Genomic DNA, 25,736 nt, shown 5'->3' on the forward strand with positions numbered 1-25,736 from the left:
TTTTAGGGAAAAAGTACCTGACTTGAGCGTCGAAGGGCCTGCTCCGGAGACTTTTTCCCTAGTTTTTGGTCTCTAACGTTCCGTGTACTTGTCTGAGTATATACAGAGCTCAAGTACCACCAACTCAATCATCATCATTTGTCAGCACCACGTGAGAATCCATTCTTACATATACATACAAGAACTGTGTCTCAATCACCCTCCAACAACAGTTCATCCAATTTTCATCTTACTCATATTCTGGACAAGATGATATATCATCTGTATTTTTTTTTATATAATATACGTTTTTTCTTTCTTTTTAAATTCAGTGCACCCACCAACTCCTATCTTTTCAGCACTAAGCAACAAGCCAGGGCCGTGAGAGTTCAGTTTAGAACGTAACACGGATTAAAAGTGAAATTACACGTGATAGATATTATACTCATGGCACATGGAGCCATGCAGACAGGCAATAATCAGCTGGTGGAATGATAGAAACGAACAGGAGGAAATGGACAAAGCCACAAGCCTGACTTTTTGATCGACCTGCAGGAACAAATATTCGATATATGCAAATTAATTATCTATCAGAGGTCATATATGATTGTGCATGTGGTTTGATTATATGATAGATAGCATAGGAGGTAGACATAAATTGCGTTTGTTAAGGTCTAAATCAAGGGTTAGGCAGATTCCACTGCCTCCATTCATGATGCAGTACATTGGATTTTACGGGGAGAGGTTCAACTGTTCAAGATATCAATTACCATCACCATCACCAGTAATTTGTCTTCTTGCACCTGTTAAACTCTAATTGGTTCTGGAATCCAGTTTTATAATGCTTGCTGAGAATATGCCTAGACTTTTTATATTGGTTGTCTAGTAAAGTCTCTTTAAAAGTGCAAGGGGCCATATCCAAGTATGATTTGGGATGATGTGGTAGTTAGGCGGGATGTCATATCTAAGTAAAGACCTAGCTATAACTGTAAGAGATCATTCCCAAATATAACTTACTATGGCATGAGAACTATATATGATCTAGGTACGACCATGATCAAGTCGGAGGGGTCACATTTGAGAAAGACCACATGGACAATTGTCAAGAGTACGTTTGAGAACTTAGGAGCTTGGACAAGAGAGCTTAAAATGACTCATCTCTGACTCAGCTTGAAGTGACTCAACTCAGACTGATCAACGCAGAATAATTAATCCTAGATTATAGTGATTCAGTATACTTGGACTCAGTTTGGAATGACTCAACTTGGAGTAATTAACTTAGTTCGGACTTAGCTCAGAATAATTCATTGGGCCTTTTGGATTTAGAACCTTGTACCCATCTCTTCTATCACTCTGGCAAGTGGCAACCATCGAACAAAGCAATTAAGGCTCAACCTATATTTTCCTAATTACCCATTTTAAATCGGTATCATGAACATGAATATATAGTTGCTACTGTGGATTTTATGATTGTATCTAAAATGGGATCAAAATCAAAAAAATTGAAAGAAGGGAGAGGATTAATCACCAACCCTCTCCGCGACGTCGGCTTGTGCATGCATGCATGTGACTGTGAGGAGAACTGGCCACAAACCCTCTCCCCCCAGCTCCATGTGTTCATGCTTTGTATTTTACCTTCCTTTCCTCTCTTTTCTTTTCTTTTCATGTCCCCCGACTTGTACGTCAGCCCTAATATCCTATTATATTCACATATATAGCTAGCTGTGTTGTTCTTTTCTTGACCATCGACTTGGATGCTTCTTCCCCCTTTTCATCTCCTTAATTTTTGTTATTGCATGCTAATTAATTCATCTCAGATATATTATATATATCCGATCCGATCCCTTGTGTTGGTTAATAATTGAAATTGAATAGAAAGCCCCCACAGGGAGCAGGGGATATATAAGTTTTTAAAAAAAAATTATTTTTATTTTTCATATTTATACTGCCTTATTTATCCCCATGTTGTTTGATTCAAGGATATCTTTCCTCTAATTGATAGGCATCCATGGGAGACCAACCCCCAAATGACAAGAAAGAGGAGCAAGTGGTCCTCGAGCCGGCCGTCCGCTCCCGGTGGACGCCAAAGCCGGAGCAGATACTGATTCTTGAGTCCATCTTCAACAGCGGCATGGTCAACCCGCCTAAGGAGGAGACGGCGAGGATCCGCAGCCTCCTGGAGAAGTTTGGCGCGGTGGGCGACGCTAACGTCTTCTACTGGTTCCAGAACCGCCGGTCGCGGTCACGCCGCCGACAGCGGCAGCTGCAGGCTGGCCTCGCGGCCGCAGTTGCAAGTTCACAGGATCAGCATGTAATCTCCTCCTCCTCCTCCTCCTCCTCCTCGGCCTCGACTGCCACGGCTGTGAATGATTCCTTCGCTTCCTCTTCTGTGGGCTTCTTTCCTTATGCACCTTCTTCTTCTTCTTCTTCATCGTCATCGTCGGGAGGTGATCTTTTATCGATCTCTAGCCACATGGGATTCTCTCAGAGAAGAACTCAGGATATGAATCCCTTTGAGCGCTCTTCTGGCGCGGCACCCCAGTTGCAACATCAACCTTCCGGTCAGTCATTGAACAGAGCATGTTTTATGTGAAGAATTTAATTAGTCGATTTGCTTGCTAGATTCTCTCTTTTGATGTAATATAACATGCTTCCATTTCCCCCTGTTTATTCATTAGATTTGATATTAAATTCAAGCTAATATTGGGTGCAAGATTTTCTATAGCTAGCTCCAATGCTTTAATTCATTCTACCTTTAATTTTATAATTAATTACTCAAACATGAGTTAGATATGTCAAAAGTGAACGACTCCACTTCAATCTCAAGTATTGAGTATGTGTTGGCAGGACTAATATTTCATGCAACTTTTCTTCCAGTGTATTAGTACGAATGCTATCAATTAACTCCACCAATTGCTGTAGGAACAATCACAGTCTTCATCAATGGAGTCCTCTCGGAGGTGCCAAGGGGGACGTTCGACATGAGATCAATGTTTGGTTATAATTGGATGCTTGTCCATTCCTCTGGAGAAGTTGTTCCACTCAATGAGTATGGATTCCTAATGCAGAGCTTGCAAATGGGTGAAAGCTACTTCTTGGTCGGATATGATCTTCTGGATAGCTAGCTAGCTCTTCATTAATTATTGCATTAAAACTATGATCACTCGTAATTATATTGGTTTTCACTCTGAAACAATCTTTATATATATATATACTACTATATTTCAGGTTTCTTCATCTACTTGACTATTGCAAGCTGCATCAGAAACGTACCAAGTGAGCCAAAAGCATGTTATCATAACCTTGTAGGTTTCTACTTGGAGTACTACTTGATTGTAGAGGCGGTTGAAGATTATATATAGTACCCAGCTGCATCATGTATATGATAAATTGTTGAAGCTTTTCATACATTTTCACTGGTAGCAGAATTATATTCCAGAGTTTGAGTGGCAATAGCTATATATAGACATTAGCCTTGTTAAATAATGCTGGCATTATATTCCATATTCAAATCATTTCTGTGTTGTAATCCTGCACCAATGTTCTTAAGATTAAGAGGTTGCTGCTACAATATAATTAATGAAATTTTGATTTATAAGATCAGAATAATGTTTAATTTACAATTAATGTGCGTGTGTTAATTGTATATGGAGCAATCTTCTGACTATATATGAATATTTGTGTCAATACAATAACAACAATAAAGTCTTATTCTAACTATATCTATGCCAATGCATAACATATAAAAGAACAATTGATCAATGAAGGTACAATATTGGATAGTTTATTATTTCAATTTTGTGTTGTTTTAGTATTCCTACAACAAAAAGGCCTTATAAATTGTCCTTAATTTTCTATGATCAAACACAACCAATTTGTTATTATTACTAAATGATAGGCCTATTTGAGAGATCTTATATCATGACATAATCACAAACTGTGTGCTGGGGATGATCATCATTTTAATTTTGATACAGTATGCAAGAGCATCATTTTTACTCGTGATTAATATTTTTTAGTAGGATCAACTTGAAAAGGCAGATGATCTTGTCGGAGTCTGAGTCAAACGAAGGTCGGATGAAGTGTCGTTAGTGTTGACGGGGAGGAAACTATGACGTTGCTGTCGCACGGGCTTCAGAGAACAGACCCCCACGTGACTGGGAAGAACTGCTAAGCCTACGCTGGCGGTATCAGACCTCTACACACACTCAGACAAGCATAACATATAAAGTCTTATTCTAACTATATCTATGCCAATGCATAACATATAAAAGAACAATTGATTAATGAAGGTACAATATTGGATAGTTTATTATTTCAATTTAGTGTTGTTTTAGTATTCCTACAACAAAAAGGCCTTATAAATTGTCCTTAATTTTCTATGATCAAACACAACCAATTTGTTATTATTACTAAATGGTAGGCCCATTTGAGAGATCTTATATCATGACTTAATCACAAACTGCGCCCTGGGGATGGTCATCATTTTACTCGTGATTAATATTTTTTAGTAGGATCAACATGAAAAGGCAGACAATGGAGGCTCCCATCTATCTCTTGAAGTAGTCAATGCATCTACTATCTTGTGTAAACCGAAGCCACTACCTCTGATATCACCAGATGAAAACAAACACGACAGTAGGTGAGCATATAGAAGAGAAGAACATACGTACGTGCAGTTCAAATTTAATTGCCTAACCCACTGAAATAAAAACAATGACATGAGAAAAGAAATGGAAAAATATCTTAGAATGAAGCTCCCATCCCAAGAAGACTTGTTTTTATAAAAGTAATACGCTCACCGCGCAAAAAAAATGAATTTTCTGTTATTTAAGCAAATGCATTGCAATATGATTGATAAAATATTGATTACATTTGTGGACTAGAAATGAAAAGTTTAAACTTGTCTGATAGGTCTATCAATTATTACTAAAACAAAGTAACTATAGAATAATAGAATAAGAGGTCTATCAATTATTATTATTTATTTTCTTAGAATAATTGTCTGGCATTCCAAAGTTGGTAGCGTGTGTTGACACAATGTATCCAACAATTAATTCTAAAGTGGTCAATTTAATTCTATAGAAATTTTTTATGGACCATCTGAGTAAATCAAAAAAATACACATGGAGGACTATCCTGACAGTCAACGTTCTCAGATACACTACCCATTAGGGAGAAAATCCTCTATAATATACCGCAGTTGAGTTTCGAACTCCAAATGCCTAGTCTATTACTGAATGGCTTTATCAAGACACCTTGTCCCGGGGGCAAAAATATTAATGTGTGACAATGTGTTTGTATATATATGCACATTGTCAAATTGAATTGGATGTATTTGATGTGGCAAAAAAGATGATTCTCTCACCCTTCATAGCCCCCGTCAACTCGTCCCTAAGCCAACACGGAGGAGGTAAGTCACGGGTGACTACCAGCCACGCCATCAAGTTTCGACCCCAAGACCTAATGAAATGGAACGAATCTTTGAATATAAGCAGGTTCCAAATTTGATGAAGGTGAAGCTGATTGTCATCAAACTCAAGGGACGAGTATAAGCATGGTGGAAATAGATGCGGTGTTCATGGATATGTAGGGCAAGTTCAAAATAAATGATTGGGAGAAGATGAAGAAGTTGAAGGGTCACTTTCTACCTAGAGGCTACAGCCAAATTATGTTTTTATGACTTCACTCATTGCGATAGGGCGCAAGATTGGTCGACGATTATATGGAAGAGTTCCACCAACTGATCGCTTGAAATGACCTATTCAAGACGAAGGAGCAAAGGATCGCACGATACATAGGGGGATTGTGTCAGCCCCTATAAGATGCCCCTAGCTTTCATTCATTTTTGACAGTGTCTGAAGTCTACTAGCACGCACTAGTTTTTGAAAAATAATAGAACCAAAAGCCAATGATGAGGGGCGACCAAAACAATCGATCATTTCATCCTCAAGGCTCACACTCTATACCACAGTAACCTTCACAGGTTAAACCTAATGCTCCTATCACATGTCATTATTGTTACGAATAGGGACATAAGGCTAACCGATGCAAAAAATCTGCTCCTGCTAATTAGAAAAGCAAAAATCTATTGATCAAGGACGACATAGAAAAAGAAACTGAAGCAATTGGCGACCCAGAATCTGATGCATCTGATGAGGTGATTTATGGTGATGGCCAAGAGATATTGGTTGTTTGTAAGAGTCTGCTGACTCCTAAGGGTGATTTAGAGGAAAATTAATTGAGAATCAATATTTTTCATACTACTTGCACTATCGCCAATAAAGTCTGTAAAATAATCATCGACAGCGGCAGTTGTGAAAATGTAATCTTCGCTGATGTCGTCCAAAAATTATAGCTAAAAATGGACCGTTATCCTAAACTATACAAGTTATCTTGGATGAATAAAGAGAGTGAGGTAACTATAGATCGACGATGCCTCATGTCTTTTTCAATTGGAAAATATTTTGCTAGTGCTTGGTGTGATATGGTGGCTATAAATGCATGCCAACTATTATTAGCAACCTTAGCAATATGATCATAGTGCTATTCATGATGGGTGGAAGAATACATATACCCTTCAAGTTAGGGGAAAACATTATATTAGCGTCATGGAGGGAAGGAACCACTCCAATTCCGGTAGCCAAGAATATTGGTGCAATTAGCATCAATAAGTCAAACTCAGATTTTGATGAATTGCAAATAATTTAAAGTTATGTTGTGTTTTCTAACCTGTTTACCAAGTGTGCATGACTAAAAGACTTGATAGGATCTAACACCAGGCTAAAGTCCAGTTAAGTCTGGAAGACCTGATAACCGCACAAGAAGATCAGATAGGATGATATCTGGCAAAAAATCTAGTTGAATTCGCAGGACTTAACAACTGACTGAAGTTCAGATGGAGCATCTGACATGAAGACCTAGTGGGTCAAGAGTTGAGTAAGTCTACTTCTTTCATGAGTTCGCTGTCTTTGCAGAAGTATGCCAAGCAAAAAGAGAAGAGCGCAAGTGCTATTCAACCTGAACTGTACGAGAGGTGGATCCAAAAGTTGGAGCAGGAGAACCGGGGGGAATCGGGTTCTTCCTCATCTCGATCTCTAGTTAAGGATCCGGCTGATAAGGAAAGGCACCTAGAGGCTACTCCGTAGATGGCTTCAACTGTTCCCTGCTAGAAGCAATTGATTTAAACCAGAATCTATTACAAACATTATATCCTAACTTATTTATACCATCCATGGTTTGATCAGAGATTTTGAGGAGATAACAGCCACGTCAACACTAAAAATTCCTGCAACAAAGATAGTGATTAATTTTTATAAAAAATAATTTACGAAAAATACCGAAGATTATCACATAAATTATATTACAGAAGTCAGGAAGAGAAAAAAAAAACACACCAGAAATTACGGAAACGGAGAATTTGAGTTATCATCGAATTCATCTGAATCAAAAATAAAACATAAGACAATTTCAAGATCATAAACTGATCATTTAAGAATAATTACAGCTATATACTCACAGATAACGATCATAAAAAACAACTAATATTCATGATCTATAAAAAAAAATAAATCCATAATTTTATTTTCAAATCTATCACTTTTATATAAAATAATAAATAAAATTTACCTGTTGTGTAGAGAAACCCAATTCTTTGACGTCATTCATCTGAAAAGTGTAACGCATTTTTTTAATATTACTTTAAATGAAATAAAAAGTATTAATATATATTTTATAACAATCAAAGACTAACAAACTAAAAAGAATAAATTCTATCATTATCTTTATCCTCATATCTCTTTTAACAAATAAGATAAAAAAATTTATTTTAATTAACACAATTATTTCATGAAACTTACGGTTTGAAAAGGGTTTGGCGTGTCTTCCCGAAGCTCCAGAATGTACGTTGCATTTTTTCCGATGGCCTACCCAATGAATTAAAATTTTAATAAATTATTCGACTTTAAAATGAGAAAAAAAAATAAAATTTTAAATATACCTTTATTTTCTTCAGTTCCGTCCTACAATATAAAAGGAAAAAAAAACACATCAAATATTTAAACACCAAAAGAATAATTCATAATTCAAATATTAGATAACATTATTTCCATGATGTCTAAAATACGAATATTTAATAACAATCACAAAAGAAACATTTAAAAAACTTACTACCCAAATAATTATAACAATTACTGACCTTATCAAATATAAATTTATTAAATTAATATGAAAAAAACAAACTTTCTTGGTAGCACCATTGAAAAATTCAAGAAATTCCTCCTCCATTAACTCCTATACAAAAAAAAAAAAAGAATTAGGTGTCTGCGAAATAAAAGTACAAATGTAAATAATTATTAATCGAGTCAGCTAACCCGCGACCTGTAATTTTGCAGGAGGTATTCGATGGTTGTCGCCCATTAATTGAATCCCTTAATGTTTGAGAAATACTTGGTAGAAAATCTGTCACACTAACCAACTGTGTCATCCAACAACTTTGAATCTAATACAAGTCCCACAATATCAAATACAATTCTAACAACAGGGTCCTCCAGAGCAAGAGAAACTAAACCTAACAGGATCAAACAGATTCCAAAACTTGAAGTAGCCATTTTCAATAAGAATCATCAGAAGATTACGTATATGGCATGTTAAAGAATTAAAAGGATTCGAATGAAACGAACCAGAATGCAACAGAAGATACGCATGCAGAATGTTGAGAAGAAGGGTGGACTTTGGCAGAAGGAAATGGTCGACGATGGTTATTTATAAAGAAGACGGGAAGCAGAAAACACGCTCGCTCATAATAAATAAATATGAACGAAGTGACATTATCGAGCGACATTATTGCGCCTGCAGGATAGCGAATGAATACGAGATCTTTTCTACGAGTCACATGCTAGAGATCGATCACTGACAGCAGCATGACCCGCAGAAGCGAGATTGTCCGATTGTCTTAATGGCTGTGACTTTACAGAAGAATAAAGGCATCTTGTTAAACTTCACCTTAAGTTTTTTTTTTAATTTTTAATATATCACATTAATGTAACATTAAAAGTGAAAAAATTTACTATTCTCCCTACTATCAAAAAAATCTCCATACAATTTTTTTATAAGTCATACATCTTTATTTATTATTTTTTCATTTAATATCTCTATATAATTTTTACTTAATATTTTATTTAATTCTCATTTAATTTATTTGTAATTTTTAATTAATAAATTAATGAACTTATGATTTTAATTTAATTTAATTTATAATTTTTATTTAATATTTAATTAACTTATGAATTTTAATGTAATTATAATTATTTATATTTTTTAATTTATCAAATATATTTATTTTCAAAAGAAAAATATATAATTTCATTATTAAATAAAATAATTAATAGTTTAAAAAGTCAAACATATAATATTAATTTTTCAATGATTAATAATTCTATCATCCAAAGAAAAAACAGATTTAAAAAATCAAATCCTTTCTTAAAATAAAAATCTCAAAACTTATCTCTTTATTTATTAGAATTTTTTTGTTGAATTTTTTTTAATTTTATAAATATTTTAAAAAATTTGCATGGGAGATGCTGTAATAGGATGTTTGGCTTCGTAAGGAAAAAATGCAAATTGAAATGGACAAACGATTGAGGCACTGATAGACATGGCAATGCGTCGTATCACTTTCCGAGGACGGTATCACGCATGAGTCAAATCACTTTATTAGCTGCATCCAAATCTTTCATTAATATGCCTCCGTCGTTAAGTTAAGCATAATTACATATTTCATTATAATTAATAAGACATAGTCCGTGTCCGCTGGATCCATATTTGTAAAATCTCTATCCTGAATGTAGGATCGTACCATCCGAAACATACCATCCTGAACTTCATAACAACAAATAGATTATGTGTACCGGGTCATTTTTGTAATGTAATCAAAGCATAATCGGAGAGATCGGAACAGAATAGGATAAATAGAAACTTTAAGCGACTCTAACTTTAATTCAAGATGAACAATGAGATTTATAATATATTAAATCAACAAATTTCAAAGATCTACTGTTAATTATTAAATAAAATCGTAACCACTATATTTAGATCCAAAAAAACATCGTATAAAGTATTTTTGAAGGTTCAAAAGATTTTTACTCTTTTTTTTATATAATTTAAGCTATTTTTATTTTTTTCAGAGTTGGAGTTAGGATTCTAAAGACTATTTAAAAATCTATTTAGTTATTTTTAAGTCGATTTTTCTACCACAACGATGAATTTTTTGATGTTGATTATCTAGTTTTTCTATGGTATATTAATTCTGTCTTCAACTTAGTGATGGAATTTATAGTCCATCTCTAATTTAGCGACGGTATTAATTTTCCATTACTAATCTAGTGACGGAATATAAATTCCATCACTAAATTTGAGAATAAAATTTTTAAGATTTTTATCACGTGTCGATTTTTCTATTGGTATTTGGTGACAAAATTTATACACTATCACTAATTCGATAGATATTTCAAGGTATTCTTGTAGTGGTGTGAGTGTATATATTTGTTCTTTAGGTGGAATAACAAGGAATTTTTAACTAAGTAATTAGATATGAAACTTTTAGGTCACTTAGTTTGGGATTGACTTCCAAATCTTAAGAACTGGCTCCTCGTAAATCCTGTTTCCTATATATAAACCATATTTAGAATCCAATGAGCATTTCTTAAATGATTTATATTTTTAAGAACTAGGTGAAAGGCATATTTTAACATTAGAACAAGTCAACCTAGGAGAATTTTCTTATATAATATAGTCTTTGGACAATGAAGTTACTCAATTAGCTAGCTACTTCTTAATTCGAGAACAAGTTTTGCAGTAAAATTTGACACAATGAAATAGGGTTGACTCATTTGCTTAAAAACCTGGACAAGTGAATTATTAATGTGACCCATTGAGTAAAATATGCAACTAGTCAACTTAATGGGGGCAAGCTAAGCGATTAAAAACACACAAATTTATGGGGAGCAATATGAATGAATCGAGGAGCAGCATCAATTCTTGACCAAGTGGTAATAATCTAAAGAATTTGTTTGATGGACTAGTGTTTACTTAAGCGGAAGAAGTGGGAAAAAGAACAAGGATAAAAAAGGAACCAAGGGTAGAGTTAACTTTCTTTATTTTATCAGCTTGACAAAAAAAAAAAAAAAGGACAACATTGAAAATGCCACTGCAACCCCTCACTCTTTGAACATGTCTAAAGTTTCTAATTCTCTTTTCATGAAGTATACTCATTAAACACCACCATATAGTGAGCTCCTCCAATTGATGAAAGTGTGTAGTGGTCGTTGAAGATAACTTGGATTCTTTGATATGAAAGTTGATGTTTCTTTCCAGTGTTAACTTTCACTTGGGAAGACACTTCATCAAAGATTTGTTGATCATCACTTGCAAAAGAATATTGTTTATGTTGGCATTACACAAACAATATGTTGGCAATACGCACCCCAAACGCAGTCGCCACAACTCCATGTCTGACTGTCTCAGACTAAGTGAACCATAAACTCGCATATTAATTTACAATCACATGGAGCTCCAAGGTTGTTTTCTTTCTTTGGGTTCTCTATAGCTGTCTTATTCCTGCTGCTTTATAACACCATTCCTCCTCAACTTTCTCTTCCAAACTACTAATACTCATCGTCAGCTAGTGTTTGGCAGAAAGATCCTTTAGCACTTGGGTCGAAGAGAAAGAAATGGGTAGAGAGGAAGTGAAAACCTTAAATGAGAATGAGATATGCAGGGCTGCAAGTGTTGAGCAGGGTTGGGGATTTCATGAGAATTTACAGCAGCAGCAGCAGAGGGTGTGTATTAGGGTCATTGGAGGCCAGCTGAGGATGCCAAGCTGAAGCAGTTGGTCTACCAATATGGACCACAAAATTGGAACCTCATAGCTGAGGAGCTGCCAGGTAGATCAGGTGCATGCTCCAACAACAAAAGTATTTCTCTTTTTTTTTTTAATTATTATTTATCTCATTGAATTTTGATGTATATTGTTGCATTTGGCAGGAAAGAGTTGCAGGCTAAGATGGTTCAACCAACTGGACCCAAGGATCAACAGAAGGGCGTTCAGTGAGGAAGAAGAGGAGAAACTTCTTGCAGCCCACAGGGTGTATGGCAACAAATGGGCACTGATTGCCAAGCTCTTCCCTGGAAGAACAGACAATGCAGTCAAGAATCACTGGCACGTCATCAGGGACAGGAAGAAAAGGGATAACTCCTCCCATGGCTGCTACAGGAGGAGGAAGCTCCTCATCTTCAAGACCCAAGCCATCACCAAGAAGAAAAAGGAGGTGGTGATTGCCAACAGCTGCAACTACAATTCATGCAGTGGTGAGCCCACCATCACCGCTGGTTCCTTCCACTTCAGATGCAGCTCTCATCATACACATCTCCATGCTCTCCGAAATGGTAACAATGTTTCCATTTCACTCGTTCACTCTTAATTTTTCATAGTTTAAGTCTGATGTATTCTGTGGATTATCTCTGTATCTGTATAGGATATGGGAAAAGGGTGTTGGGTGCAGCGAATCAATGCAACCAGGAGAGTGCAGACTGTAACAGTGCACGATTGCATGGTGAAGCGCGTTGCGCAACGGATAAGATGAACTTACCCTTCATTGATTTTCTTGGCGTCGGTGCAACATAGGAAAATGGGTCTCGATGTACAGAAATCGATCGAGAGATAAAGAGATTTCAAAAGTGACAAGATTGACGATGAATGGGAACCGAAACTTTTAATGCAATGCAACTATTTTGTTCTTTTTTATCTTTATTTATACTGTTTGACTTTTTTCATAGTTATAATATTTTCTTGTTACACCTACGGTGCATTCTGATGATACCAATGAGGATATTTTATTTGGAAGCGTCGAGAAACATGATGAATGGAGAGTGAAACCTTTGCTGCAACTATTTCGTTCTTTTAGATATTCATTAACATATTGTTTATGTTCCGTATTTATCATATATTCTCATTCAATTTCTATTTCTATGCATGATGATACCAATGAGATTCTGTATGGGGTTTCAAATCAGTCACTATTTCTTGCTGTGGGTACTCTAAGCTATCATAGTTAATCCTGAACAAGATATTTGGTGATATGTCAAAGTAGGCCTACTCTTGCTGGTCATAGGTCTTCCTAAAATAACTGATAGAAGGATATATTGTATTAATTCTTATCCTACAACCACTACTATTGATATACTATTTTTAAAAAAATAATGATAAGTAAAGGTTTTTCATTTGTAGAATCATGATAAATACAAATAAATATAGATCCTTAATTTGCATGATTAGATATAATCACTAAGGATTTAGAGATAATTGTAAACCTGATCCAGAATCCCTAAAATCATGAGAAGTATATCCCTTAATACTCTTCTACAAGTGAAACAGGGAGGCACACATCGTGAACTTGTCCTGAAGAAGAGCAAAACAATGTGAGGATAGACCTTTGTGAAAATGTCAGCATGCAACCTGATCCTTGGTAGATATGTATTGAATGAGAAGTGCTTCTGAGCAACACACTCGCGGAGTAAATAAAAGTCAATCTCAATGTGCTTCGTATGAGCATGAAAAATCAGATTGGCTATGAGAAACGTGGCTCCAATGTTGTCACACCAGAGTACCGGTGCTTGTAACATGGGAACATGGAGCTCATCAAGAAGTGACTGGAGCCAGCATAATTCAGTAGGGCATGCGCCATGATTCAGTACTAGAGCAGCAACTACTTCTTAGAATTCTAGGAGATAAGGGTGTTGTCAAGAAAAATACAATAACCTGTAGTAGACCGACAGTTATCGAGGCAACCTATCTAGTCAACATCTGAATAAGCTGTCAGATCTAGAGAAATGATAGACATCTTGAAGTGACACCCGGTTAGAATTATATTAGGGCGTAATTATTGTCTTACCCATATGAGTTATTGGTAACCTTAAGTTGTTGGCTGTCACCACCATACGAGTTCCCTTGTATTCGGACAAATTTTGTAATTTTTCTTTGTCACCCGTCATATGATTTGAGTAGCCTGAATCTACAATTCAGTCATTTTTGTAATTAATCTTGTCTGACATTGTTATGAAAGCTACTTAATTTTCCTCTACAGTGAACAAGGCTTCGGCATCCCAGTCATCTTCGCTATTCAGATTAGAATTGGAGGTAGCAATATTAGTCTGAATAAACTTTTTCTTGGCCCGACAATCTTTTAGCATGTGGCCCACCGTCCCATAGTTGTAACACTCGCCAATAAACTTTCTATTATCGGCGTGATTCTTTGGGGCTCTCCTTGGATGATGAACTACATTTCCTTGATAGCTCTTCACTTTGTCACCATTCTTTTTAGATCCATCATCAATGTGCTTGAAGATGCCCTTACTTTTACTGATGTATAGCGCTTCCTCACCCTTTAGCGAGACTTCTCCTATTTGCTTAGTTATAACTTCTTAACATGCAAGTAAATTTTCAAGCTCAAGAAGCGATGGTTGTGTTGGCCATCCTTGTATAGCAGCAACAAATCCTCGATATTCTGATTTCAAACCATAGATAATTATTCACTTTATCTTAGTTTCCCCAATAAGAGTTGTTGGATCTAATTCTGAAATTTCACGACATATCGACTTTACCTTGTGGAATATTGGGCAATCGTTTTGTCACGTTGCCCTATTGCTAGTAGCTCATTCTCCAGGAGTTACAATCTTGGACATTCTTCTTTGGAAAGAGTGTAGCAAAGATATCCCATACTTCCTTTGGTGTTTTGGCATCTCGGATGTGCTCTAACATTTCTTCTTCAATTGTGATTTTTAAAACAAATATTGTTTTACCTGCTTTGATCCACCATTTTTGCAAGATGTCATTGGCATCTTCTACCGACTGCATGGCTTCACTACCACTAACAACCTCCCAAAGATCCTGACCTTGTAGGTAGGACTCCATGTCCGCATGTTGTAGTTTTTGTTGTTGAGCTTCTTGACTCTTACTACTTGAAGATCGCCTATCGTGTCGGAAAAATTTTGATTATACTGAACAAGTTTGATTAACAACCTTGTACAATATAAACCTCCTCACGATTCAAGATAACTCCACCAAGAATAATCCCTGATCGTTCTACTCTGATAACAATTGTTAAAAAAATTAGACTATAAACAAGTAAATAAATTACTTGTATTATATCCACATTTCAAAGACACTGCAATACTTTTAAGGATCACGCACAATTTTAGAGAGAGAAAATGAAGATGAAGAACAACTTTCAACTTGAAGACTCTACACTTTTATTTTTCGTTCGATGATGAAACATGAATGTAGGGAGGGAGTAACTAAATTCTATCCATAAAGAATTTTTATTCCTATCCATTGGATGAAAAAAATACTCTCAACCATATATTTTAATTTCTATCTGTTAAGTCCTATCTATTGAATAAGATAAATACTCCGAACTATACATTCGAATTTCTATCGGTTAAATTCTATCCATATATTTTTATTCTTATCCATTAACGGATTGGTATTGATCTTCAACATATAAAGCCTTGGTGAAAGATTAGAGATAGGTCAACGTTATATATGCTATGTGCAAATTAATTTCAATGATTCAGATTCCTAATGCAAACAGACATGGATTGTAGATAGTCATTTTCAAGACCTTGGTGTGGGACTACTCATGCTTGGAAAGTCATCATTTCTCGCTATCAAACAAATTCTTGAGTGAACAAAATAATTAATAATACAATGTTGTATGGGAGATTAAAGGGGGGCTTCAAACAAAAATTTCATAAGAATTCTTACTAGGTCAGCAAACTATAAGGATGATGGGACTAACGATCAAATTTATGTAATTGGCAGATGAACGAAACAGGATTCCTCAAGAGTTAGTTTTGTGTATACACTTTTCTTAAACAGTTCGACAAGTGCATGTTTGACCTAGAAATTTTAATCAATCTTGTTCCTAGATACTCTACAATCTTAAGATACTCGGTAACACATCAGTAAAATATTTAAGTATATCTTGTCTACAAGCACATAAGTATATAACTTTGGGGGCTTCGAGGAGGATCCACAGGAAGACAATGCAAGCATAAACGTTGGGTGAAAATGAACAAAAAAAAATGCAAATCGTTTAACTAAAAAGAAAACAACACAACAAATCTAACAAAATGTAGGTTTTCAGCCTCTTTTCCAAGATTACCTTTCTCTATAGCAAGAGCCAAGAGAGACTAATCAAATTCCTCAGAAGAAGCATAAACATCACAATATGTCAAGAGCTCATCAGAGGTCATGTTTGTTTTCTGTCATTACAGTTCTAGACTATTCAATTTAAGTGTGCATCTCTTTCATTACAAACTAGAATTTTCAAAGTGTAATAACTATCAATTATTGCCGAACAAGAGAAGAAAATGACTTCAGCAATGTCACGTCAACAAAACTATTGATCAAAAAGTCATTGGGCGAGACAAAAGAATCGGTACTGTCCCCTGCTTCCTATTAGGTTGGTTTCATTTTAGTACCTTCATAAGGATTTGGCTACATTTAATGTTATGTTCAAGAAAGAAACAATAACAGGGATTATACAGTTAGATGAAGGGTCCTTGCTATAAAAAATATTATTCTATGACTAAACTGCTCATCAGTTGGAATAATGAAACTTGATCGCCAACAAGGTAAGAAGGTCTATCATGCTTTAATGTTAAATCTGTTGATAGTTGTTGGACCACAATTATTGTGAAGTGACATATTCACATGTTTCATTGCTAAAAAGGCTCGCTCAATAGTAGCGGTAGAAACAGATAACGTCAAAATAAGCTGAATCAATCTAATCAACATAACATAAACTTTTGAACGCACTCTCAATCAATTGTTGACACAAATCCAAAAGTGTAGAAGCCTTCAAAATCTTCGTCCTATCAAGTTTATAATATACCAATTCATACTCCAAAGCAACGATATCTTGATTTGTGAAATCTTCAGGATAAAATTTCGTTGCAAGCTTGTAAATATCATCGATGTTAATTGAGTCAAATGAATTTTTAAGATCTAAAATTGTACTAAGAGAAAGAAGTTCCACTGATGACTCATTGAACCAAGTATTTAACTCCATCAATATAAAATGACCAATCTTATATGGACAATCAAGGTCAGGTACATCAATTTCATTTCTCGAACAAAAAAACTCACTTCATAAAGAAATTCTTCCCACCCACACTCTCTAAGTTCTTGAAAGATAGTTTTAGTTTGTCCCAAAGGTGTAGCACAGCTGGGGGCGTATAGTTTCGTGGCTGAGAGGTCGAAGGTTCGATTTTCGGGGTGTCATTACCTGGAGTTAGCATCCCGACCATGTGCTTTCAGCTATGTATCTGCATTTATCTCCCTCCACATTCGTAGGACTGGCTCTAGGGGGACCGCTGATGTGACAATTCCACATTTTTTTTAAAGATAGTTTTGGTAGAAGAAACAACTGTAAAAGCAGTCAAAATATTTTGAGATTTTCTTTAAAGAATTTGACAAAGAATATATGTTGTTTTCATAATTTTATGCATTAAGTGTAAAATGAACACAAATTCAAAACTTGTCATGTTTCTATAAATCTCCCGAACTTGAGTCTTAGCTCTTCTATTTTGTGAATAATCACTAAGAACTTCAAAAACTTTACAAATTGCAATGTACTTTCCTATCAAACTTTTTACAAAGTCATAGTGAGAACTCCAACGAGTATTTCCTACTCTTTGCAAATTACCAATCTGATTGGGCCACTTCCAAAATCACACTCCAATTGCCAACATATACTCAATTTCATTTCTCTGTGCAGCATGTAACTCAACAATGCGCTTAGTAGAAGTGACAATATTGAAATATTATCCAAATGAGAAAAGGATTCCCAAATAACACTGACATCCTTAGTTACAAAAACCCATGTCAGTTGTAATCGATGGGCAAAACAATGGACAGAGTATGCATAGGTATAATTTTGAGAAATAATGCCTGAAGTTCATTTCATGCACCATGCATATTGCTAGCACCATCATATCCTTGACCTCTAATTTTCTTAACCTGAAGATCATAATGAACAAGAACATTTGATATCTCTTTTTTCAAATTCAATGAAGTAGTATCACTAACACTTTTGATGGTAAAAAAATCTTTCTATCAAAATCTCATGATTATTCACAAACCTCAAGATAATGACCATTTGCTCCCATTTAGATATATCTCATGCTTCATCAACAAGAATACAAAAGCATTTATCTCCAATTTCTTCATGAACCATCTTTCTTACTCTATTGATCATAATATATAAAACATCTTTCTGAATTTATAGAGCGATATATTGGGCATTTTTTAGAGCATTCTCAAATATAACTTCAATAATTTTTGTACTCATTTTTGCAAAATTTTTTACCAATTCAAGAAAATTTCCACGATTAGATGAAGATAGAGATTCATCGTTACCTCTAAAGGCATAACCTTAAAGTGATGGCCAGTGAACAATTACAATTGAGGTCCTCAAACGCAAACAATTTTCTCCTTTTCCTCTTGAGATTGAACATGCATCGCATTATCAATATGCTATGAGGGTTTTATCAAATTTTCAATCTTCTCTCGCACATAGTATGAGGCGAAGAGGCTGCAGAACCAATATGGGCAAGAAATGCACATGTTTTCCCTTGATTTATCCTTTTTCAATTGTCAAATCCTTGACCAATGGTGAGATATTAGACAAATTAACTTCATTCAGAAAAAGAAAATAATAAAAGCAATATGCCTTATTTGTTGAAGGTGAATACTTTAACCAATGAAATTTCTAGAACTATTTTTTATGAAATCGATGATTTTGACTTCCAAATTTTGTAGCTAAATACTCTAACATATTTGGTTGATAAGGTCTCATCTTTAGATATGAACGTCTTATTTCATCTCGTACATTAACATGATATTCACATATTTATTTTCTTTTTCCTTGATCTCGTTCAATACAAGTAAAAGATGACTGATGGTAGTTACTAGGACAGAAAATAGTAGGAATTTGGACACTAGGAATTGGAAGACTTTTACTATATTGATGTTGCATTGTAGGGACGGTGGAAATTGAAGTGTTTTCACTAATTTGATGATCTTCTCTTCTTAAAGAAAGAGGATATCTTTCCTTTTTTTTTACAGCAGACTAATGTTCCATTTTGCAATAGTTATCCCAAAATAAGTAATAAAATAACAGTCATATAAATAAACAAGTAATAATTAATCAATGGCTCAAAAGGATAATGAATTGTATGAGAATATATTGAGATAAAATATAAATTACGATCTTATTCAAAAATAAAACCCTAAGAGTTACAGAACTCAAAAAATAACATAATTTACAAAGAAAGCAACTTTAAAATAATAATTGATCATAACTCATATTAGAAAATAACAAAATTACAAAAAAAAACTTACTTTTTTTAGATTAAAATCCAACGTAAGCAAGCCTCGATACCCAACTAAGATCACACCGTTCACAATTTTAAACCTAGAATGCAAGAGACAAAAACGAGGGTAAGAAACAAAAATTCAAATGAATAATAAGACATAACAATAATTTCAATATAGCTTCCTTTTTCATTTCATAGCATCTCCGTTCTCCACCAAGTACAGTTAAAAAAAAAAAAATTGACAGCACATCTCCTATTGGTAAAACAAATCACTCATTGTTTCACATATCTCACTATCTCACTGTTTCACATATCTCAATATTTCAAAACAAACCCCTCGCTGTTTCAAAACAAACCCCTCACCGTTTAACATATTGCTAAAAGACTAAAAATGAAAAAGAAACAAGAAAGAAAAAACCAATCATTGTTTAATAGATTAAGATTACCAAACAATGAAACAAACCACAACCGCTCAATGTTTCACATATTCGTTTATCTGTAATTTGTCAGCCCTGCCTTGCAATGCTTTGGCCACGGCAGTGGATGCGCCATGATCGTGGAAAAGCAGGAGCCTCTAGTGGCGGTGCACGCGGTAGGAGTCACAACCAAAGCTTTGCGCGGCACGATGGCAGGGTAGGAGCAAGCTAGAGAGAAGAACTGAAGAAGTAGCTGAGATTCGAGACTCGTCAGCCGTGGCCCGTGGAGATCTCGTCGCTTGACTCGCCTCGTCGCCGTGGAGATGTTTGTTGCAAAAAACCTAAACCTAAAACTAAAACTGAAACCTTAAAAAAAAAAATTAAGGTGTTCGGTTGATGGGTTTAGGAATGAGGGAATGGAATGATAGTAAAAGATAGTGTTTGGATTATGAGTTTGGGAATGATATTTTAAGAATGATTACTAGATTTATGGAATCAACCAAACCCATATAACTTGATGAGTTTCATTTCCATTTCTATTTCCATTCCACCCTACTATCAAACTCATACTCATAGTCATTCTCATCATTTAACCAAACGCCCCCTAAAACCTTTATATAAAAAATTACTAGGAAACAGGGCTGGGCTATAGCCCAGTACAGCCCACACTATGATCGTTTCTGATAGTTACAATAGCACCAGTTAAAAAAAAAGTCAGCCCCTCTGAAGAAGAAAGAGAGAACGTCCTGAAGATTGTTTAGATTGAACTTCTTATGTCGACTGTGGCTTACTCACAATGATCATTTAGTTTTTTCATGGGTCTTTTTATTTTCAATTTTATATCCATCACTTGTAGATTGAGCTTAGGTGAAAATACAACCCTTGCATTTGCTAGTGCATTGAGGTATTTTAGATAGAAGGATCTTTTGGTTTGTAATATTGTTATCATTGTCATCGGCGACTGAATTCAGCATGCTTAATTCTGTGTTATTCATCAGTTTTGAGTGGTGTCTGTTGGACTGTTGAATCCGGTAAATTCCGGAGTATGCAAACTGATCGTCGAGGCTAGTGTTCGACACTATCTCCGTAAACGATATTGCTCCGCTACGGTGCTTAACGGATTGTTGCAATTCGTTCCCAAGATACAACGACGACAATCGTCTCGGAATCGTAGCACTCCGACTTCCGAGACCAGCGAACCTTCTCGTAGGCTTCTTGGACTCTTGAATGCACAAGATGAGTGAGTGAATACTTGAGGAAGAGAAGATTAAGTTGAGTAATTTGATTCCAATCTGGAGGGTTCTATTTATACAGAAGGAAGAGGCTTTAGGGAGGGGTGTGACCTTTGGGTGGATTAATCTGGGCCGTCCGGACTGAAGAGTTATAACCCTTCACATAGCCCCTTTAATCTCATCCATCAGATCTAAGAGTTGTGACCCTCAGATCTATCAGCCATCGGATCTGGATCCATTGATCCGATGCTTCAGATCATGTCTCATCCCAAGCCGTCAGATCGTGACTCATTGTGATCCAACGCTCTAGATCGCATCACAAGCGATCCACTATACTTCTTTGATCAACGTTGATCAACGGCTGTCATCCGTTCGCCCAACCAACTGTCCAGTCATCTCCCTTTGCCCACGAGGATGCCACATAGGCACTGCCATGTCAGGTACTAGCCTGACACGTCACCCGAGTGCCATGTAGGCACTGCAATGTCACCTGGAGCATAAAAGTGCCATGTAGGCACTGCAATGTCACCTGGAGCATAAATTTAAGCTCCTCAATGCGAAGTGCAAAGTGCGCCTACAAAGCGCCCATTGCGCCCATTGCGCCCATTGCGCACGTGGCGGGTGGCGGGCTCACAGGTGCGAGCACCTGCTCGCCCCTGAGCAGAGAGTACCTGGTACTTTTCTGAGTTAACTCCAATCAGTCAACATCATTAATAAGTAAGGAATGCACATCGGAAATTTCCGATGTGGGACTATTCTCCCTTGCATTTCCTTAATGAATAACCAACATTATTTTGGGCCGACTTTGAACATTAATTTCTCATTCACCCTTAATCGGTTTTGAGCAAATTAATAGTCTAAATCTATCTACGCGAAACGTAGATTTCAATTTTGAAGTCAATTACGACTTTCAACAATTGATGGCTTCCGATTTTTCCTCCTCACAATCGTATTGGTCCATTTAGGCCCCAATATCCAACAATCCCCCACATGAATGGAAATTAATGTAATGCGTGTATGCATGCTGACACTTTACAAGAGTCCAATCGATAAGTCACTGCATCGGGAGAGGTAGCTTGTGGCTTTGAACCTTCCGTAGTGGAATGCTATCGAGTATACTAGGCTGCGCAGTGAACGTGATGTCTTGAACTGCTCAGCTGTTTGTGTATACTAAGACAATAACACCCACACAGAGACCTATCTCACCTACTTTAGGTTCTCATGGTTGGTTCCGTTTTGGCCATGGACACCATCTTGGATTCATGAGTGTTTCATTGAAGCGGCCTGTCTTCACACTCACATAGGTGACACTTCTATCAAGAGTATCCTACCATACTCCACCTTATAAGGTATAGAAGTCACTAAAAGCATAAGCTTAACCTCACTACATGAGGTAGGATAGCACAAATTCATCCTAGGATTGGGATAGAGATAAACTATCTCCTGTGCTGAACCACAACTTTGAAACTTTGTTGTCCCATTGAACCAAGATCTTGGGATCTCCAATCAACAAGGTTGGGTTTCCACTTCATCGTTTTCAGTTGTAGATTTTTAATCCCATTCCTCTTGATGAGCGATATACTTGATCTCGACTCAACCCCTTCGTAAGAGGATCTGCCAAATTATCTTTGGACTTAACATAGTCGATTGCAATCACTCCATTCGAGATCAACTGCCTAATGGTATTATGTCTACGACGTATATGTCTTGACTTCCCATTATACATACTACTCTGTGCCCTTCCAATCGCCGATTGACTATCACAGTGGATCAATACGGCAGGTACAGGTTTTTCCCAGCTCGGAATATCTTCCAAGAAGTTCCGCAGCCATTCAGCTTCCTCAGTTGCTTTGTCTAGTGCTATAAACTCAGATTCCATAGTTGACCGAGCAATGCACGTCTGCTTAGTGGATTTCCAAGATACTGCTCCCCCACCGATCGTGAATACATATCCACTAGTGGATTTGGAGTCTTTTGTATCTGATATCCAATTAGCATCACAATATCCCTCCAACACAGCGGGATATTTTCCATAATGTAATCCATAGTTCATAGTATATTTCAAATATCTAAGAACTCGCATCAATGCCTTCCAATGGGCGTCGTTTGGATTACTGGTGAAACGACTTAGCTTGTTGACCGTACAGGCAATATCCGGACGTGTGCAGTTTGTAAGATACATCAAACTGCCTATTATCCGAGAGTATTCCAACTGCGATATGGTCTTACCATGGTTTTTCGCTAAGTGTTGACTTAGATCCATAGGTGTTTTTACAGTAGAAAGATCGTACGCATTGAATCTTTTCAATACTGATTCTACATAATGGGATTGTGTTAGAACTATCCCCTCTGATGTCCTGAGAATTTTAATTCCCAATATAACATCTGCTTGACCCATATCTTTCATATCGAAATTTTTGGTCAATATTTTCTTTGTAGTCATGATTACATCATGATTACTGCCCATTATTAGCATGTCGTCTACGTACAGACAGACGATTATATAGCCTTTGGGTGTGTCTTTGACATAAATGCATTTGTCACATTCATTTATTCTGAATTACTTTGTCAAATTTTTCGTGCCATTGTTTAGGCGCTTGCTTAAGTTCGTATAACGACTTAACAAGTCGACACACCTTTTTCTCATTTCTTGGAGCTATGAACCCTTCGGGTTGCTCCATATAAATTTCTTCTTCCAACTCACCATTTAAGAACGCAGTCTTAACATCCATTTGATGTATTTCAAGGTCATACAGTGCTGCAATGGCTATTAGCACTCGTATGGACGTAATCCTTGTCACCGGTGAGTAGGTGTCGAAGTAATTAAGGCCTTCCTCTTGCTTGTACCCTTTGGCTACAAGTCTGGCCTTATACTTGTCAATTGATCCATCAGCTTTATACTTGCGTTTTAGTATCCACTTACAACCTAATGGTTTATTACCAAAAGGAAGGTCTACTAATTCCCAAGTATGATTATTCATGATAGACTCAATCTCACTATTGACAGCTTCTTTCCACATTGGAGCATCGAGACTAGAGAGAGCCTCACTTAATGTTCTTGGTTCCATTTCTGACATGAAAGTCATGTAATCTGGCCCGAACGATTTCTCAGCTCTAGCCCGTTTGCTACGACGTGGCTCTTTGTTTTGATCGTCAATAGTTCTTTTATAACAGCTAAGTTCGGTAACGACATTCTCGTTTGAACTTCCGTTGTTATCATTTTCAACATTTCCCTTCTTATTTGGGAATACGTTTTCAAAAATATTGCATTCCGAGATTCTATGGTTGTTCCCACATGAATATCAGGAATGTCTGATTTGTGAACTAGGAAACGATATGCACTACTATTATGGGCATATCCGACAAATACCGCATCGAACGTTTTAGGTCTGATCTTTACTTGCTTTGGTTTAGGTACTTCGACCTTTGCCAAGCACCCCCACACTTTCAGGTATTTGTACGATGGCTCGCGGCCTTTCCATAGTTCATAAGGAGTTTTATCACTTTTCTTATGAGGGATTTTGTTGAGAATGTGATTTGCCGATAATATTGCTTCCCCCCACAAGTTTTGAGGTAAGCCTGAATTTATCAACAAGGCATTCATCATCTCTTTTAGTGTCCGATTTTTACGTTCGGCAACACCGTTCGATTGAGGTGAGTAAGGTGCCGTTGTTTGATGAATAATGCCAGATTCTGAACAAAATTCATTAAACGGTGCACCATATTCTCCACCTCTATCGCTACGAATTATTTTAATTCGTTTGTCAAGTTGATTTTCAACTTATGTTTTATAAGTTCTAAATGCCTCTAGGGCTTCGTCTTTACTTCTTAAAAGAAAGACATTTCAGAACTTTGTGCAGTCATCGATAAAAGTAATAAAATACTTTTTACCTCCTCTAGTTTGCACAAATTTCAAGTCGCATAGATCACTATGTATTAACTCTAGAGGAGTCGTTGACCTTTCCACCGAATGAAAAGGTAGTTTCGTCATTTTTGCTTCCACGCACACTTCACATTTGTGTGTTCCGTCAACATTGACGTTTGGTAATAAATTTAATTTGACGAGACGTTTAAGAGTATTATTATGCACATGTCCGAGTCGATCATGCCACAAATTAAAACACTCAACAACATAGCTGGAAGCATTTATTTTATTACCATCAATATTTCGGAGTACAGGCATTACAACCATTTTGAATAGACCCTTTTCTAGGTACCCCTTTCCTACGAAGATATTATTCTTCGTAAGTACAAAGTTGTCTGACTGGAACACTAGCCTAAATCCGGCCTTAACTAGTGCCGCTCCAGAAACTAGGTTCTTACTGATGTCGGGAACATGGAGTACATCAATGAGTGTTAGCTCCTTTCCGGACGTCATCTTCAGAACAACTTTTCCGAGTCCGACAATTGGCGACGTCGTGGAATTACCCATATAGAGCTTCCTGCCATTTATCGGAGTATACTTGGAGAACATCGCCTTATCGGAACAGATATGACGAGTTGCTCCAGTATCAATGAACCACTGCTTCGGGTTGGTATCCACCAAGTTGGCTTCAAATACAACCGCAGTGAGATCCAAGTCCTCAAGAGAGGTTGCGACGTGGTTCGCAGCATCCTTTGGCCCCTTGGTTGGCTTCTTCGGGCGTCTGCAGTCCTTGGACAGGTGTCCTGC

The 25,736-nt window shown here is 36.4% G+C and overlaps 3 protein-coding genes across 4 annotated transcripts; 2 read left to right on the forward strand and 1 right to left on the reverse strand.

Annotated features, from left to right (window-relative positions):
- The first annotated feature begins 1,838 nt into the window (after positions 1-1,838).
- Positions 1,839-3,508, forward strand: LOC122037519 (WUSCHEL-related homeobox 11-like). Its single transcript, XM_042597027.1, has 3 exons — positions 1,839-2,540; positions 2,902-3,077; positions 3,208-3,508. The coding sequence occupies exons 1-3, from the start codon at positions 1,988-1,990 to the stop codon at positions 3,223-3,225; spliced, it is 747 nt and encodes a 248-aa protein (XP_042452961.1). The 5' UTR covers positions 1,839-1,987; the 3' UTR covers positions 3,226-3,508.
- A 2,261-nt stretch (positions 3,509-5,769) lies between these two features.
- LOC122037520 (kinesin-like protein KIN-10C) lies at positions 5,770-8,762 on the reverse strand. 2 transcript variants are annotated; one of them, XM_042597029.1, is made up of 9 exons: positions 8,661-8,762; positions 8,359-8,439; positions 8,177-8,271; positions 7,979-8,000; positions 7,839-7,904; positions 7,609-7,647; positions 7,377-7,420; positions 7,209-7,267; positions 5,770-7,144 (listed from the first exon to the last, which is right to left on the reverse strand). In XM_042597029.1, the coding sequence occupies exons 2-8, from the start codon at positions 8,395-8,397 to the stop codon at positions 7,258-7,260; spliced, it is 315 nt and encodes a 104-aa protein (XP_042452963.1). In that variant the 5' UTR covers positions 8,398-8,439; positions 8,661-8,762; the 3' UTR covers positions 5,770-7,144; positions 7,209-7,257. The 2 variants fall into 2 exon arrangements, with proteins under 2 accessions (XP_042452963.1, XP_042452964.1); XM_042597030.1 differs by having other exon boundaries at positions 8,225-8,271; positions 8,359-8,731.
- A 2,946-nt stretch (positions 8,763-11,708) lies between these two features.
- LOC122037530 (transcription factor CSA-like) lies at positions 11,709-12,661 on the forward strand. Its single transcript, XM_042597039.1, has 4 exons — positions 11,709-11,765; positions 11,828-11,930; positions 12,022-12,423; positions 12,513-12,661. The coding sequence occupies exons 1-4, from the start codon at positions 11,709-11,711 to the stop codon at positions 12,659-12,661; spliced, it is 711 nt and encodes a 236-aa protein (XP_042452973.1).
- The last annotated feature ends 13,075 nt before the right edge of the window (positions 12,662-25,736 follow it).

The sequence above is a fragment of the Zingiber officinale genome, unplaced genomic scaffold, assembly GCF_018446385.1.
Source record: "Zingiber officinale cultivar Zhangliang unplaced genomic scaffold, Zo_v1.1 ctg61, whole genome shotgun sequence".
NCBI lineage: Eukaryota > Viridiplantae > Streptophyta > Magnoliopsida > Zingiberales > Zingiberaceae > Zingiber > Zingiber officinale.